The sequence below is a fragment of the Cyprinus carpio genome, chromosome B7 (assembly GCF_018340385.1).
Source record: "Cyprinus carpio isolate SPL01 chromosome B7, ASM1834038v1, whole genome shotgun sequence".
Taxonomy (NCBI): Eukaryota; Metazoa; Chordata; class Actinopteri; order Cypriniformes; family Cyprinidae; genus Cyprinus; species Cyprinus carpio.
In genome coordinates this window covers 28,036,845-28,051,413 of record NC_056603.1, presented here as the reverse complement: position 1 = coordinate 28,051,413, position 14,569 = coordinate 28,036,845, and the positions used below count along the sequence as shown (strand labels likewise).

At 39.1% G+C, this 14,569-nt stretch overlaps 2 protein-coding genes across 2 annotated transcripts; both read left to right on the top strand.

Moving 5' to 3' along the window:
• The first annotated feature begins 484 nt into the window (after positions 1-484).
• On the top strand, positions 485-5,741 carry rbpms2b (RNA binding protein, mRNA processing factor 2b). The gene is made up of 8 exons (XM_042728166.1): positions 485-955; positions 2,236-2,313; positions 2,615-2,653; positions 2,936-2,998; positions 3,533-3,683; positions 4,120-4,271; positions 5,267-5,338; positions 5,486-5,741. The coding sequence occupies exons 1-7, from the start codon at positions 902-904 to the stop codon at positions 5,330-5,332; spliced, it is 603 nt and encodes a 200-aa protein (XP_042584100.1). The 5' UTR covers positions 485-901; the 3' UTR covers positions 5,333-5,338; positions 5,486-5,741.
• A 1,988-nt stretch (positions 5,742-7,729) lies between these two features.
• Positions 7,730-13,727, top strand: cpeb1b (cytoplasmic polyadenylation element binding protein 1b). The gene is made up of 12 exons (XM_042728165.1): positions 7,730-7,880; positions 8,379-8,547; positions 9,292-9,483; positions 9,878-10,086; positions 10,855-11,107; positions 11,317-11,430; positions 11,946-12,051; positions 12,327-12,462; positions 12,693-12,891; positions 12,983-13,077; positions 13,259-13,339; positions 13,472-13,727. Exons 1-12 carry the CDS (start codon positions 7,866-7,868, stop codon positions 13,580-13,582), a joined length of 1,680 nt encoding a protein of 559 aa, XP_042584099.1. The 5' UTR covers positions 7,730-7,865; the 3' UTR covers positions 13,583-13,727.
• Positions 13,728-14,569: the final 842 nt, after the last annotated feature.

Here is a 14,569-nt window from a genome sequence, read left to right as displayed (position 1 = left end):
CACCCCGGCAGCTTCAACAAGCTCATTTACTTTGTGCAACTACACAATGTCAGGAAACGGGACAGAAGACCAGCTGAAGGTGCAAACAGTCTAACATAAAATTTATGAGCTTTACAATACAGGCCCATCCATTTTTAATAGACGGTTCCCTTGTGTGTGTGTGTCTCGCCACGTTTCAAGAGAAGTAGCTTTCCTTTTAAACAGATGTTCCCATAATTAAATGCACTCAAATGTCAGAGTTATTTTTAGAATAGCTCAGTTTTTCAACAAACAAATAGAGGATGTATAGGCTACACCCTGACCCTTTCACAACTGCCACCCATAAAGAAACTTTAAAGCTAGTTTTACAAAGCTTTTATATCTCTCGGGTAAACGAATTAATATGCCACTTCTCTCTTTTATTTATTTACTCCCCTCCCTCCTCCTGATACAGTTGATATGAGATGTCTCCAATAATAAAAGGAGCGGTTCCAATTGGTCCGTGCTTCCCCATGAAGGCGATGATTCACTAATGGAGGGGCTGGCTTATCCACCAGCTGCAGCGCCGCTCTCGAGCCTGCCCCATCTCACTTGATGACCTAATTGGTGAGCAGGTCAACTATGGAACAGGTTTTACCCATGAGCTCTGCTTTCTTTGAAATTTAACATTTAAAACGAGGTAAATGTGAGGTGGCACCGCCATTTCTTCCCCCACCTCCACCACCACGCACTGCACTTCTTTTCACCGAGTCACCTTCGCGTCTTCAGCACACCTGGCACTTTTGACACGACCTCAGTGTCCCGCACGAGTTCTGCTGAGTCCCGCACGGACAGCCACCAGGATCCAGTCGCACTTTAGGACGCGGAAAAAAAACCCGAAACTTCTGCCGGTCCTTCTGGGTGTCTCAAGTTTACGAACAAGATGAGTATCAAGTCTGACTCCGAGCCAAACAACAACGTCTCTATTGAAGAGGAGGTGAGAGTTCGTTTTCGTTAAATTAGGCACTGAGGTGTTGTAATGAGTAAATCTGTCTAGGTCGATGTAAATTTGTTTCCAGCTTTTGAAGTGTGAAGGGGGCCTCAGCGTCTCTACATGAAGTTTTTGCTGTCAGGGAAAAGTAAGGAAATAATCACTCGAGAATTAAAAGACGGTGGTTTCAAGTTAATTATTCAAAATGAGAAATTAATTGTTTTGCGTTAAACTAATGACCACCTATTTACCTTGAAAGATGATCTTTTTGTTGAGCGGTATGTTAATGGCGCTTCCTTCAAACATTTAGGGATTTAAATTGCGCCATGTGTGAAGTTTGTCTTTTGGTTTGCTTTTTGGCCAAGGTCTCAATGAATAAAATACATGCTTATTCAAGTACTTGTTTGGAAGTCTCTCAGTAGGTTTAGTGTTTTGTCTTAAACCGTCACGTAAACCGGTAAATCACCGAATTGTTTATATATTAGCCATTAGTTTTTTTTTTTTTTAAACCCTTTGCGCACAACTTTATTTTTTTTTTTATTGTTTTTTTAAATGGGCACTGCTGCAATTGTGAATGGCCTGCATAATGTCATGAATGGTATCACAAATAAGACACAATATAATCACATACTGCACAACTTCGAAGACTCTATTTTGGATTGTGGATGTCAATATCACTTGCAGCTGTTGGAGTAATCAATTTTCCTAAACATGAAGCTATTAATTAATTTAAATTGAAGCTTTATATAGGATCATTACAACATACAGGTGACGCACAGCATTAAGGTGCAGAGGCGAGGGGTTGTGGAGCTGTGGTTGAGGGCCGAGGAATGGTGTTGGGGTTGTTGTTGCGGGTCAGAGGAAGGAAGTGCTGTCACGCTGTGCAATGTTGTCCATCGCTGTTCCACTAGCAGTCCATTGTGGCTTTGAACCTTCCACCAAGTCAAAGCGAGTGGATGCACATTTGTTTATTTCTGTAGCCATTTAGCTGAATGTGGCCATACTAAATGCGTTTGTCTTGAATCTTCGTACTCTAAATTTCTGTTTTGTGTGTGGAGCTGCCAGGCTTTTTAAAACACAATTCTTGACTTTTTGTATTTTTCAGTTCATTGCAAACCATTTTTTTTTTACTTTATTTTATTAAATACATTCTGACTTTCTGTTCCAATGGTCTTTGATCATTTATGTTCTGTGTCTTAACTAAGCCATCTCCTTTTGTTTCATCTAGTAATTTTGCATGCATTTCAAATGTATTAGGTATTTGATTTATTTCTTGTTTTTTACAGGTACGAACTCTGTTTGTCAGTGGTCTGCCAACAGATATCAAACCTCGTGAGCTTTATCTGCTATTTCGACCATTTAAGGTAAAAACGGATGTTTTGGTAAATCTCATGTTTAGTCAAAACTGTCTTCACTCCTAATTGTTGTGGTCACCCAAGCAACAGTTAGAAATTCTCACTGAAACAATGAATTAATTGGAGGGGAATAATCAAGTTTCTAAATTAAGTTTTAGTTGTAAGAATTGGAATAATGCTTGGCAGCAGAGATGTTTCACTCCGTAAATGTCTCTATCTGACAGAGTTGGCCTCTTATGGGGAGTGCAGCAGGAATGTCTTCCTTTTCAAGCACTACATTGCTGCTAATTGGATTTCTTTTCCTTTTCAGGGTTATGAGGGTTCACTTATCAAGTTAACATCAAAGCAGGTGAGACATTGTTTGATATTACAGCTGACCAAGCCTGTGTGTTATATTTAAAAACATGTACTTTAGCACTTGTGCTGCAGTCATGCCAATTTTTTTTTTTTGTTTTTTTTTTTGTTTTTTTGTTTTTTTTCAGTGATTATAAACCTATATTTAGTATTGTATAGTGAGCAATCGCTTTATTTTTTGGGGGTTTGTTTTAATTAAAAAATTACATTACCATGTCTCTCGTGTGTTTTTGATAAATGACACTGGCCATTGATTTGTTCTTTCTTTCTTTTCCAGCCTGTTGGTTTTGTAACCTTTGATAGTCGTTCCGGTGCTGAAGCGGCAAAGAATGCATTAAACGTAAGAAACCAGCCATCTGTGAGCAATGGCTTGAAATATTGAAAATCTGTCAGATGGTTTTCAGCTAGGTTCATACTTGATGTGGTTTAAATGCATTGTGTACTGTATATACGTTAAGAACATTTTTTTTACTGTCAATTTATACAACAATGGCCATAGCTGGCATCCATTTCTCTTTCTCATTTAACCATAAAACATGGTGAGCTTAAGATGTCCCATATTCATTGATCTGTTCCAGTACATTACAAATAAGTGCATAATGTTTATTTCAAAAGTTACTGAGCGCCATGATTCGGAGAAGCCACTCTACGGTAGATTACCATTAAGGTTTTTTTTTTTTTTTTTGTCTTTGTCTTTAGTGTGTAGTATGTGTCCACTTCTGTTTAGGCAACCACTAGCTTTGCTGTTCATTCACTAGTAGAAAGTTCACTGCATGTGGGCACCAGCTAAAAATGCACTGCACATTTTGACCAGGGTCTGGCAGGCACAACCCACCCCCATTACTCTGTCCCTCTCCCCCCCTTGTGTCTCCAGGGGGTTCGATTTGACCCTGAAAACCCGCAGACCCTCCGGTTAGAGTTTGCTAAGGCCAACACGAAGATGGCAAAGAGTAAGCTGATGGGCACTCCGAATCCCACAAATATCCACCCAGCTCTAGGAGCGCACTTCATAGCACGGGACCCATGTAAGTTCATGGCTGACATGGTAGTTCACACACTGCAGAGACCGACAGATAGGCACACACACTCTGTAGCTACACATCTATAGAGTAGGTCTTCGGAAAACACAAGAAACTAATTCACCTCCACATGTATGCGTCATTAGCAAATGGCCTTTCTGGTCTCTTAGTTCTATTACACTTAAGTTGAGCCTTAGCCCTTCACATCTCATTCAACCTCTCTTCTGTTCCAAGTCACCGAAATGACCAGAGATCGCACAGGTATCAGTATTTAGTTCCTGCCTCTTTTTGCTAATTTTAAGAGTCTTTTGGAGTGTTAGAGCCTCTGACTTCATCAATTTGTCAAACACTTGGTTTTGAAGTGGTGATTTCTTTCATGTCTGACATACTGAGCTGGCCTGAGCCTGAGGTGATGGTTTGCTGTGCTTCTCTCAATCCTCAGATGACTTGACAGGGGCGGCGCTAATCCCAGCATCTCCAGAGGCCTGGTCTCCTTACCCTTTCTATACCCCAGAGCTCAGCCCTGGCCTGCCCCACACGGCTTTCACCTACCCAGCAGCAGCCGCTGCAGCAGCAGCTGCACTTCATGCTCAGGTGAGGCCATCTTTACCTTTGTCATTTATTTATTTTTTTCTTATTTTAGTTCTCTCTTTTTATTTATTTCTATTTTTTAATTATTTTCTCTTTTGTTTGTTTTTTCCTGTTTCTAGATTGTTCTCCTTTCTATTTTTATTTATTTATATTTACGTTTTTCCACTTTCTCTTTTTCTTTTGGTTTAATTTCTTTTCTTTTTGTTTTTTTTAACTTGTTCTCTCAATCTTTTTTTTCTTGCATGTTTGTTTTTGTTCTTTCCCTTTGTTTGTTCTTTATTTAATTTTTAAAATTTAAATTAATTCTTTAATTTTTATTTCTGTACCATTATCCAAATTTATCTTTATGAATATTATGCACAAACTTATGGAAGGCAATTTTGTTTAACAGATTAAATCCTGCTAGTCATGTCAAAATCAAAGGGAATAATATATGTTGCTTTGAAACTTTTTTTAAAAATTAGGCGACATTTATAAAATGTAAGCTCAGATATGTTTTTCTGCTACAGTAAATCTGATTTGTTGGATCTTTAAATGCACAATTATGAACGTTTATTAAAAATGTGAATAAAAGTTTGAGTATTCTTTCTGGGCAGTAAGTCAATGTAGCAAGCATAATTTAAGTAATTTGAGCCACTGAAATCTTTAAACTCTAGGCTTTTGTTGCATTGTGTATTTACCTACTTGACAACCTTCAAAAGAAATTTTTTGTTTGTGCCAGTCATCTTTAAGTTATGTTAGTTGTTATGTGAATGAGTTACTACTTTGCTCAATGCTAACATGTTTTCCTATCTCAGATAAGTAGAGGCTATCTAAATGTCAAGTAAAGGCTAATGATCCTGACGCAAAAGTTGTGTTATAATTAAGTATTCAAAGAAAGCAACTGTCAGCTGTGACTGCTTGGGTCACCTTCTAATGAATTGTGAAGATTTCCTTGGCTCTGTCACAGTCTGAAGATGTTAAAATATATTTTTTCTTTTTTTGTTTGTTTTTTTTAGATGCGCTGGTATCCCTCCACATCAGATTCATCCCAGCCTGGATGGAAATCACGGCAATTCTGTTAAAATATAGTAAGGCCATATATTACCTCTCCCATGCAACCTGTGATTTATAAAATGTGTTTTTTTTTTTTTTTTTTTTTTTTAATAATAATAATAATAATAATAATGATGATAATGATGATGATCTTGCTTTTTTTTTTTCTTTGTTCTTTTCAGGTTTCTCTCTTGAAATGGCGTCTTCCAGCTCCTGTTTAAAATCAGTCCAGTTCATTTGAACTTTTGGTTTTTGGATGTATTAAATCCTTTGGAATTTGAGTTTGTATTGCTCATTGAGCTTGTATCGAAATTAGTGCTGTCAAACGATTAATCGCAATTAATTTGTTTGCATTTTGTGTGTATTTATGTATATAAAATCAAAGTATATATTTTGAAAATGTATTCATATAATTTATATTCTAAATAAATATTTAATATGAACAACCTATTTTTCTGAAATGTATACATGCGTGTGTGTGTGTATATATATATATATATATTATACACAGCATATATTATGTAAACACAAACTTTTTATTTTGGATGCGATTATCGTTTGACAGCACTAATTAAAATCATTGCCAACAGCACAAAAATAGACCTTAGCAGTTCTTAATGGATCGGTCCCTTGAACTTTCTCACCCCCCCCCCCCCCCTTTTTTTTTTTTGAAGAATTTAAGCTAAAATACTAATTTATTCATTCATTGAGATTTGTTCTGGGTCTAAGTAAAATGAGACATTAAACTGAAGCTGACATTGAGCATGTTAGTTTTGGCATGAAGTGTAGCTCTGTGCGTCATTGTAGTATGTTTGTTGCTTCCATGATCTCTGCAACCTTGTTCAGTTTGTCTTGTTTAGTAGCATGGTCATTAAAGTTGCTTATGTTATGTACAAAACTGTGGCCAACCGTTTTGGGTAATGTGATGTCCAGACAGCCAGATGGTTTCCCCCAGCTAATTTCCACTAACGCATCACAGAGGGTCTGATGACTTTACAAAATATGAGACAACCTCAATCTAGAGTGTGTGACTGGGGAGAGAAGAGTTTGTGCAATTGAAAGAAGTAATCTGTATAAGTTATTGGTAACTCTTTCTTTGTGTTGACATTCTGTTTTTGTATCCATGTCCTTCATAGCAGTTTCAGAGGTTAAGTTGTAATTTTTTGTTTTTGAATGTGTCAGTGTGGCACAAAACTAACAGTATATGGACAGCAAATTTGCTGCTAACATGAAATTGCTGTTGCAAGTTAATACTCTGAATATAAAGATCTGCTACAAGGGTGCATGATTTTAATGAGGGTATAGTAATGGTTAATTCAGACATTTGAAATGCATTTGTCAAAAAAGTTTGGTGTACAAAAATACTACTGTATAATAGTATTAAAATGGGAATGCATTAAAATGTCTTGTGTGTACTTTTATTGGACTGTGCACTACAGTTATGTTCGAGTTGCAGCGGTTTGCATGGATGCATGTACTCCGATTAAACATCTGGAATTGAGAGCATAATTTAGAGAATCCAGCTAAAAATAGTCATCCATCCTCATGTTTTCAAATATGCGTACTTTCTTTCATGTGGCACAAAAAGGGATGTTCGGCAGAATGTCAAGGACCGTCTCACTTTCAGTTATTTATGCAAAAAAAAAAAGAAAAAAAAAGACTCATTATGCCCAACATATCCTTTTGTGTCATTTGGGAACGTCGTTTACAACAACATCGAACCTTTACTTTTGAGGTGAACTATTCTTAAGAGAGAAGACTGTTAAAAACACACACACACACACACACACACAATGTAAGTGCTGCCCTCTAGAGGTGAGTCGGTAGTCTGTAATTTGTTATAAATAGGCTGCCTGCCCTGAAAGTTACTACTAAGCACTCTAGCAATGTGCCTGTTGTTGATCACTTTTGTATTTATTGCATTATAGAAGTCTTTATTCCAAAACTGTATGATTTGTCTTCGAAAAAGGCCTAATTTATAAATGCTGCTCTCCATGGTCCTGATTCCTGTCAATAAAATAAATTTACACGCGACGTGACTCACTTCAAATATAAAGGCCGTATGCTGCACTCGCATAGAACAATTTAGATAATGGCAAAATAAGTAATCACATTAATTTTTAGATCAAAATATGCTCAGAAATATCGCAGAAGGCTCTAAAATGCACAACACATCAGACGCCACGACCAACTATAATATTTGTTGAAAAAGAATGAACTTGTATGAGAAAATGAGACTTGGACAGCAATCAGAAATACTGTAATAAATTATATTATAAAATAGATAATTTGGGGGCATTTAAAAATACGGTAGTTTTTGAAACAGCAAATTGTCCTATGGAAAATGACGTCACGTGAAGTGCCCGCCCCTCATGAATAAATATCAATATGTAATCAGTGATTGGTTACTCAAGAGAAGAACTGGGTCCCAGGAGAGAAAGAGGTGCTTGACCCGAGCACAGGTGTTGTGAATTAGACCAAAATTCCGTCCGAACGGTTTAAGTAGACTTAGGAGACTTAAATAAGGTGTTGTTTTCGATAATTTTGGTTGATAGTCCTACCATGGCGTTTTCTCTGGTGAGTTTCGGTGTCAGTTCGAATTTCAATCTTGTACCACTCTTGTTAAGAGTTTTTTGAGCGCGTTAAATGTTTCCTTTGCGTTTGTTTGACCCGCGTTTACTACCTCAAAATTTTGAGGTTATTTAGAAGTGACAAAAAAGAGAAAAAAATAAAGTTTTACTCCCTTTTTTTGTTGTTGTGCATGCAGAAATGCTAGCTGTTATAACCTGTATCTGTCATCAGTAATGGTTGTTTACAGTAAGGTAGAGGTCAATTGATTGGGCTTATCTGATTTAATCATTGGTTGCTTCAATTTAATAGCATGCGTGGCAAATTAACTTATAGGCATATTGTTCACCATCACTGTAGTGAAAGTGGACTAGAAAGAATTTCTCCTTGATTTTAAAATCTTATGGCTTTATACTGTTTTGCTAACTGAACAAAATGGTGGGGGAAGGGAAGAATCAGGCTTATGTTTTACCATTTCTGTGATGCATATCTTTGTTGTTCTGACAGAGTGAGAATCCCAGACTTCTTAACTGCCTGGATTCTGATATTCCAGCCCTGTCTACATGCAGTAATGCAGATGCGTTTTCCAGGATGAACACCATGCTGGGAAACTCACTGGATCTGAGCGGGGTTTGCACAACTCCCACTGCCAAGTGCAAGCGAGACCCTTTTAATGGTAAACCCTAATTTGTGTACAAAGAGATCCGCCTTTTTAATTAAGAGATAGAAACAATAACAAATGAAAGCAGACAATTCCTTTATACATGTGCAGGCACAATAACAATCGAGCTTTTCCGTTTCCCACGTTCACGTGCGTCTGCTGCATTGCTGTTTGCACCTTCAGCTTTGGCCCTGCATTCGAGCATCATGTGCACAGGGAATCATTACAACACCGGTCATGCAATGTCATGCAGGCGAGACAGAGGATGCTGAATCAGGGCTGGAGCAAGCAGATGGATGCAGTCCAGCTCTGCATGAGAAGCCCAGATTGCTCGTTCTTCAGCTACTTAGCCAATAGCAATCCGTCCTGCGATTCACTGGAGTTTTTGTGTCTTAGCCTGCAGCTAGCAGCGAACTCTCTCTCCCTGCCACCTCGAGTGTCTGAGCCAGAGGTGGGAGGGGGTGCTGCCTCTTTGCAGGAGAATTTGTCAGGAATGCTCGGTGGTGTGGGTTCCGAGGAGGCCAGGGACTGATGTCATTAGCAAGGGGCTGTGAGGGCAGCAGCGCCTGGGTCACATGCAGGGTGGGTCGTCTTTGCAGAAAACGCTGCTCCTGTGCAGTTTAGCCAGGCGGATGGAGGCGAGCTGTCATTTATCAGTCTAGGGAGCTGATGTTTTCTCGAATGTGCATGCCTTTTTATTCCCACTGCTGATGCAGAGTCGCCAAAAAGTGTTTTTGTTCTTCTGGACGCTGTTAACAGGTCGTCCCGACTCGGACTTGTCTGCAGTCCGGAGCAGGATGCTCTTTCCCAGCGGTGGCCAGGACTCATCCAGGGGTCTGCCTGATGTCAATAACTGGGGTCTGGGCCTACAGTCCCTCAGCCTGTCTGACTGGGAGAGACCGTGGAGCAGCCATGACACCGATCCCTCTGCACAGAGCAACACAGCCTCACGTGAGTGGAATTAATTTCAAATTTTACGCTTGAGCAACATTGATTTATACAATATTGATTCAAAGTGAATGGTTTCAGTAGGCTTTTTTTGGTGGAATCTCTTTCTGGGTCTTTGGCCTTGTCCTAACTAGAGCAAGTTTAAACCGTTCTCTCTTTGTCTGTAACAGTGAGTCAGAGCCTTTTGACAATGTTCACAGATTCTCGGCCTGCCTCATACACTGGTAATACTCATTAGTAGTGTTGCAATATAAGAGCTGTCCTCTTCAGCTGTTCTTGTTTGAGTCTTGAATAGTGCTCACTTTATTCTGAGGGTTTGGCAAGCAATACAAAAAATGTTCTTTGGCTTTCCTTACTATGGAGCAAAAATTTCTTTTTTTTTTTTCTCCTTTCTCAGTGCAAGGGATTTTGGGGACTCCCAGCCATCTCTCCAACAAGCTTCCGAGCTACTCCGAGCCTTCTATTGGTGCCACAGACTTCCTAGAAAGATTTCCCGGTATGGCGCGCTTGAACTCTCAATCTTTCCTGGACTCTCACTCCATTAGCCCTGTGGACTCAGAGACCAGCGGCTTCAGCTCTGGTTCAGATCACCTCTCAGACCTGCTGGTAAGTGTTTTGAGATCATGTTCTGTGGTTTCTGCTAAGGCTTTACTCTTGCCACCAAAATTGAGGGTTCCCCCCACCCACAACTGCATCTGGGTTGTTTGGTGAATTTAAGCATTGTGAAGTGACTTTCTAACAGCTACTTGGGTGATTTGTGACCCAAATCTTTACCACAATATGAGGTGGTTGGTTTTTTTTTTTTTGTTTTTTTTTTTTTTTTTTTTTTTTTTAAGCTACAGTAAGGCTCGATGTCAATAGATTAACTGTCTGAAAGTAGTGTTTGAATACGGAGCCATTACTAATTGAAACGAAAGCCAAATCCTTTCTCATCGCTTAAGTTCACATAAGGGCCGGATTCACAATATTCTGAATAAGCTGAGATTTTCTGCAACTTTCCCATTTTTCTAAAAATTTAATCTAAATTATTTGCCCTCCCCCATTTTTAAATAACCTCCACCTTTGACTTGAGTAGTTAGGGTAACTTCCAAATTGTCTTATCCCCAGGCTAAGATTCATTTGACTTTACTACTGTGGCACTTTTATAGCCGCTTCACTAAATGCAATATAGGAAGATCTCAATTCAGAGTATTAAGTTATATTTTGCCCATCCCTAAAACCGGTGTTAAGTTTCTGTAAAGCTGCTATTGAATGTAGCTCATCAATGTAGCTATACAAATTTGATTTGACTATCAATTCAAACAGCAGAGTGTTGGTCTTTGAATGTTCTTCTTGGCAATGGTAACTCATTCTTCTCTCTCTTGCCTTTTGTAGTCGTCTTTGAGGATCTCGCCGTCTGTGCCCTTCCTTATGTCCAGTATGCGAAGGGATCCTCTCAAGCTAGCTCTGGGCTCTCGTATGGACCACAGCAGCTCCCCTCTCACCCCGCCACCCAGTGCCACCTCAAGTGGTGGTCTGTCCCACCGCTGGCCTGGTGCCTCCATCTGGCCCAACTGGGACCTAATGAAGACCCCTGAGAGCCCCTTCAGCATTGAAAGAGAGGCTTGGCTTCACAGACAGGCAGCCTGTATGACCCATTGTATGCTACTGTAGTGCATGAATTCATAGGCTACCCCCCACCTTCACCCCCAACCCCCCACCAAAACCTCTGAATGTCCTTTAACAATTCCATTTGTACAACTCTGCTGCTGTTCACTGTAGTGTTTCATCAATACATAATGCAGGTGTGTTGCTTGTTGTTCATCTTGTGAATTTATTTATTTTTTTTCTCCACAGCCATCAATGAAGCTACTTTCACATGGAGTGGGCAGTTGCCCCCCAGACACTACCAAAATCCCATTTATTCCTGCAAGGTCTTTTTAGGAGGAGTTCCCTGGGACATCACTGAAGGTAGAATAACTGCTTTTATACAAATACGTAAAATGGTAGTCTGCTGTAAGTTGAAATGGTGTGGGGTGGTTTTTTTTTAAATTACTCTTTGTTCAAAGAGTCCTGGGAAAACTGTTTTCCAAAGTTTTAGGTGGCAGATGTTTTCAACAATGTTTAGGCAGTAAATGATTTCTGAAGGGTCATGTGACACTAAAGATTGGAGCAAAGGCTGCTAAAAACTCAGTTTAGCCATAAACAGGAATAAATTGCCATTTCCAGGCACAAAACGGATTTCTTGGATGAACTCTTGGTTCATTGCTGAATATATATATATCCAAGCTGCACCATTAAGTGTAATATTGAGTAAATTTGTAATTTCGTTACTGTTATTGCTGCATCTAATCAATGCAACCTTGTTGAACATAAGAGACTTTTCAAAAACCTAAATCTTACTAATCCCAAAATTTGAAGGGTATTATAAATGCCAACAGCCCTGTCTACTTCTAGACTAATGGCTTCTCTGTTTCTGTCCCCAGCTGGTTTGATAAACACTTTTAAATGCTATGGCCCTCTCAGTGTGGAGTGGCCAGGTAAGGATGGCAAGCACCCTCGCTGCCCTCCGAAAGGTAATATGCCCAAAGGTAATGCTGAAAGGGTAGGAAACTTATTTTATTACAGCACTGTTGTGGGATGGTGTGGCTCATGGCACTCAACTTCTTGGGGACTACAAGAACCCTTCATACACATGGTGGTATTTGTTTCTGGGAATTCAAGTTTATTTATTTGAACTCTTTGCAAGATGTTCATATCAAGTTTGTTGTGCAGTCTACAGTTATGGAGATGGCTGCAAGACAGTTAAACTGAGTGTCACTTTTTTTTTTTTTTTTTTTTTTTTTTTAATCCTATTTTTTTTTTTTTTTTTTTTTTTTGGTTTTTGTTTTGTTTAATTCTGTGCGTGCCCTGCTGCAGGACTGCACTGAGGACCTGCTCCATCCTGAGGGCTACAGCGAGTATTACTTCAAAATGTCCAGCAGAAGGATGCGCTGCAAAGATGTAAGATGTGCTTTTTTTTGTTACAGTTGCAGGTTTTTTTTTTTTTTTAAAACTGATTAACATTTAATACAGAAGTGATTTACAACTCTTGTATGGGTGCCTGTTAACCTGCTTCCTGGATAGTTTTAAGTGGCCCAAAAGCTGCATGTGTAATTTGTAGATTATAAAAATATGGTGTTCCTTAAGCTTGATGTATGGGGTTTTTTTTTTTTTTTTTTTTTTTGACTCAGGCACAGGTGATTCCTTGGGTGATTTCAGACAGTAACTATGTGAGTTGCCCCTCTCAAAGGCTGGACCCTAGGAACACTGTGTTTGTAGGAGCCCTGCATGGCATGCTCAACGCTGAGGCCTTGGCCAGCATCATGAATGATCTGTTTGGAGGTGTTGTGTATGCGGGCATCGACACAGACAAGCACAAATACCCCATTGGTGAGAAAATATGGGTTGATAAATTGGCAACGGATAACTGTTACTTTTATACGGGTTTTTTTTTTTTATTTGCTACCGCCCCCCCTCCCAGGATCTGGACGTGTAACCTTTAACAACCAACGCAGTTATCTGAAAGCTGTGAGTGCTGCATTTGTTGAGATAAAGACGCCCAAATTTACAAAGAAGGTAAAGTGGAACTTTGAAACCCAGTGTTTTATGGTATGTCACATACTGAGTCTATATGGCAGTTTGAGTTCAGTTGGCACTTAGTCACACTTGCTAATGTTTGCCTGCCAGTATGTTTGGTATTATGGTAGTATGCCACTCTGTACACTTATTTTTCTTTATGGAAACGGCCTCCATTTAGGTTCAGATTGACCCATACTTGGAGGATGCCATCTGTCAATCATGCAGTCGTGAGCCTGGGCCATTCTTTTGCAGGGACAAGGTGAGTTTTTTTTTTTTTTCTTAACTTCTCTCCCAACTCTGTGCATGTCTGTTCGTAAGTGCGTCAATGTGTACCCTTTTATATTTTTTTTATTTTTAAATTTTTTTTTTTAAATGAACTTCTCTTCCCCAGACCTGCTTCAAATACTACTGTCGCTCCTGCTGGCATAGGCAGCACTCCATGGACATCCTCAGTAACCATCGCCCTCTGATGCGCAACCAGAAGAAGCGGGATGCCAACTGAAACCACGCATGGCAGCACGATGCCTCAGCCTGGATGTCCATTGCGTCTGCTTCCCTTCGGGGAACCGCTCCAGAGTCGGCCCCCCTTCAAAACTCCTTCCCAGGAGTTGGGGCATGGGGCACACTGTAGAAAGTTCACTGTTGCACTTTCTTTTTAGTTTGGCATGTTCACTTCGGCACTGTACACAGTGAGATGGGTTAGCTGGGGCCCATGGATGGGAAGACCCAGAGTTTTGAACTAAGTTAAGATTCAGGCCATGGTTGAAGGTTTTTTTTTTTTTTTTTTTTTTTTTTTTTTTTTTTTTTTTTTTTTTTTTTCTCCCTCATAGGTTTTTTTTTTTTTCTGGGTAAATCATTCTAAAATTTCATTGTTTAACAGAAGGAAGCCATACAGTACCTTTAATTGGTTTTCCCTTTCCACACTAGCTGCTTTTTTTTTGGCACATTTTTTTGGCCAATGTTTTTTACTTTTTTGAGATGCAACCACAAAAGCCAGATTTTCATCATGACATTTCACCGTTTTAGTTTTCATAAATTTTTACATGAAACAGTTTTAAGGTATGGCATGGAAAAGGTTAAAGCAATCTACCCGGCGGATTTTTAATTTTTCGCTTTTTTTTTTTTTTTTTTTTTTTTTTTTTTTTTTTTTTTTTTTTTTTTTTTTTTTTTTTTTTTTTTTTTTTTTTTTTTTTTTTGCTTTCCCCCTCCATGTTTTTGGAGTGTATTTTTGCTTTATCAGTGTTCTGTTTGGTAGAACAAGAGGTTTGTGCGTAACCCTGCAGATCTAATTGCCAATCCAGATCAATTTCAGTGCGTGCCTCCACTAGGCGTTGCTTTTACTGCTCTCGATCAGATTTCAAACCAACTTGATATATTAATCCTGAAATGAGAATGGCCATCGACTGCACGTAGTTTTATTGCACTTTTTAATTTGCACTTTGTAAAGGGGTAGGTTTTTAATCACTTATTGTACATCAGCAGGTGTTGT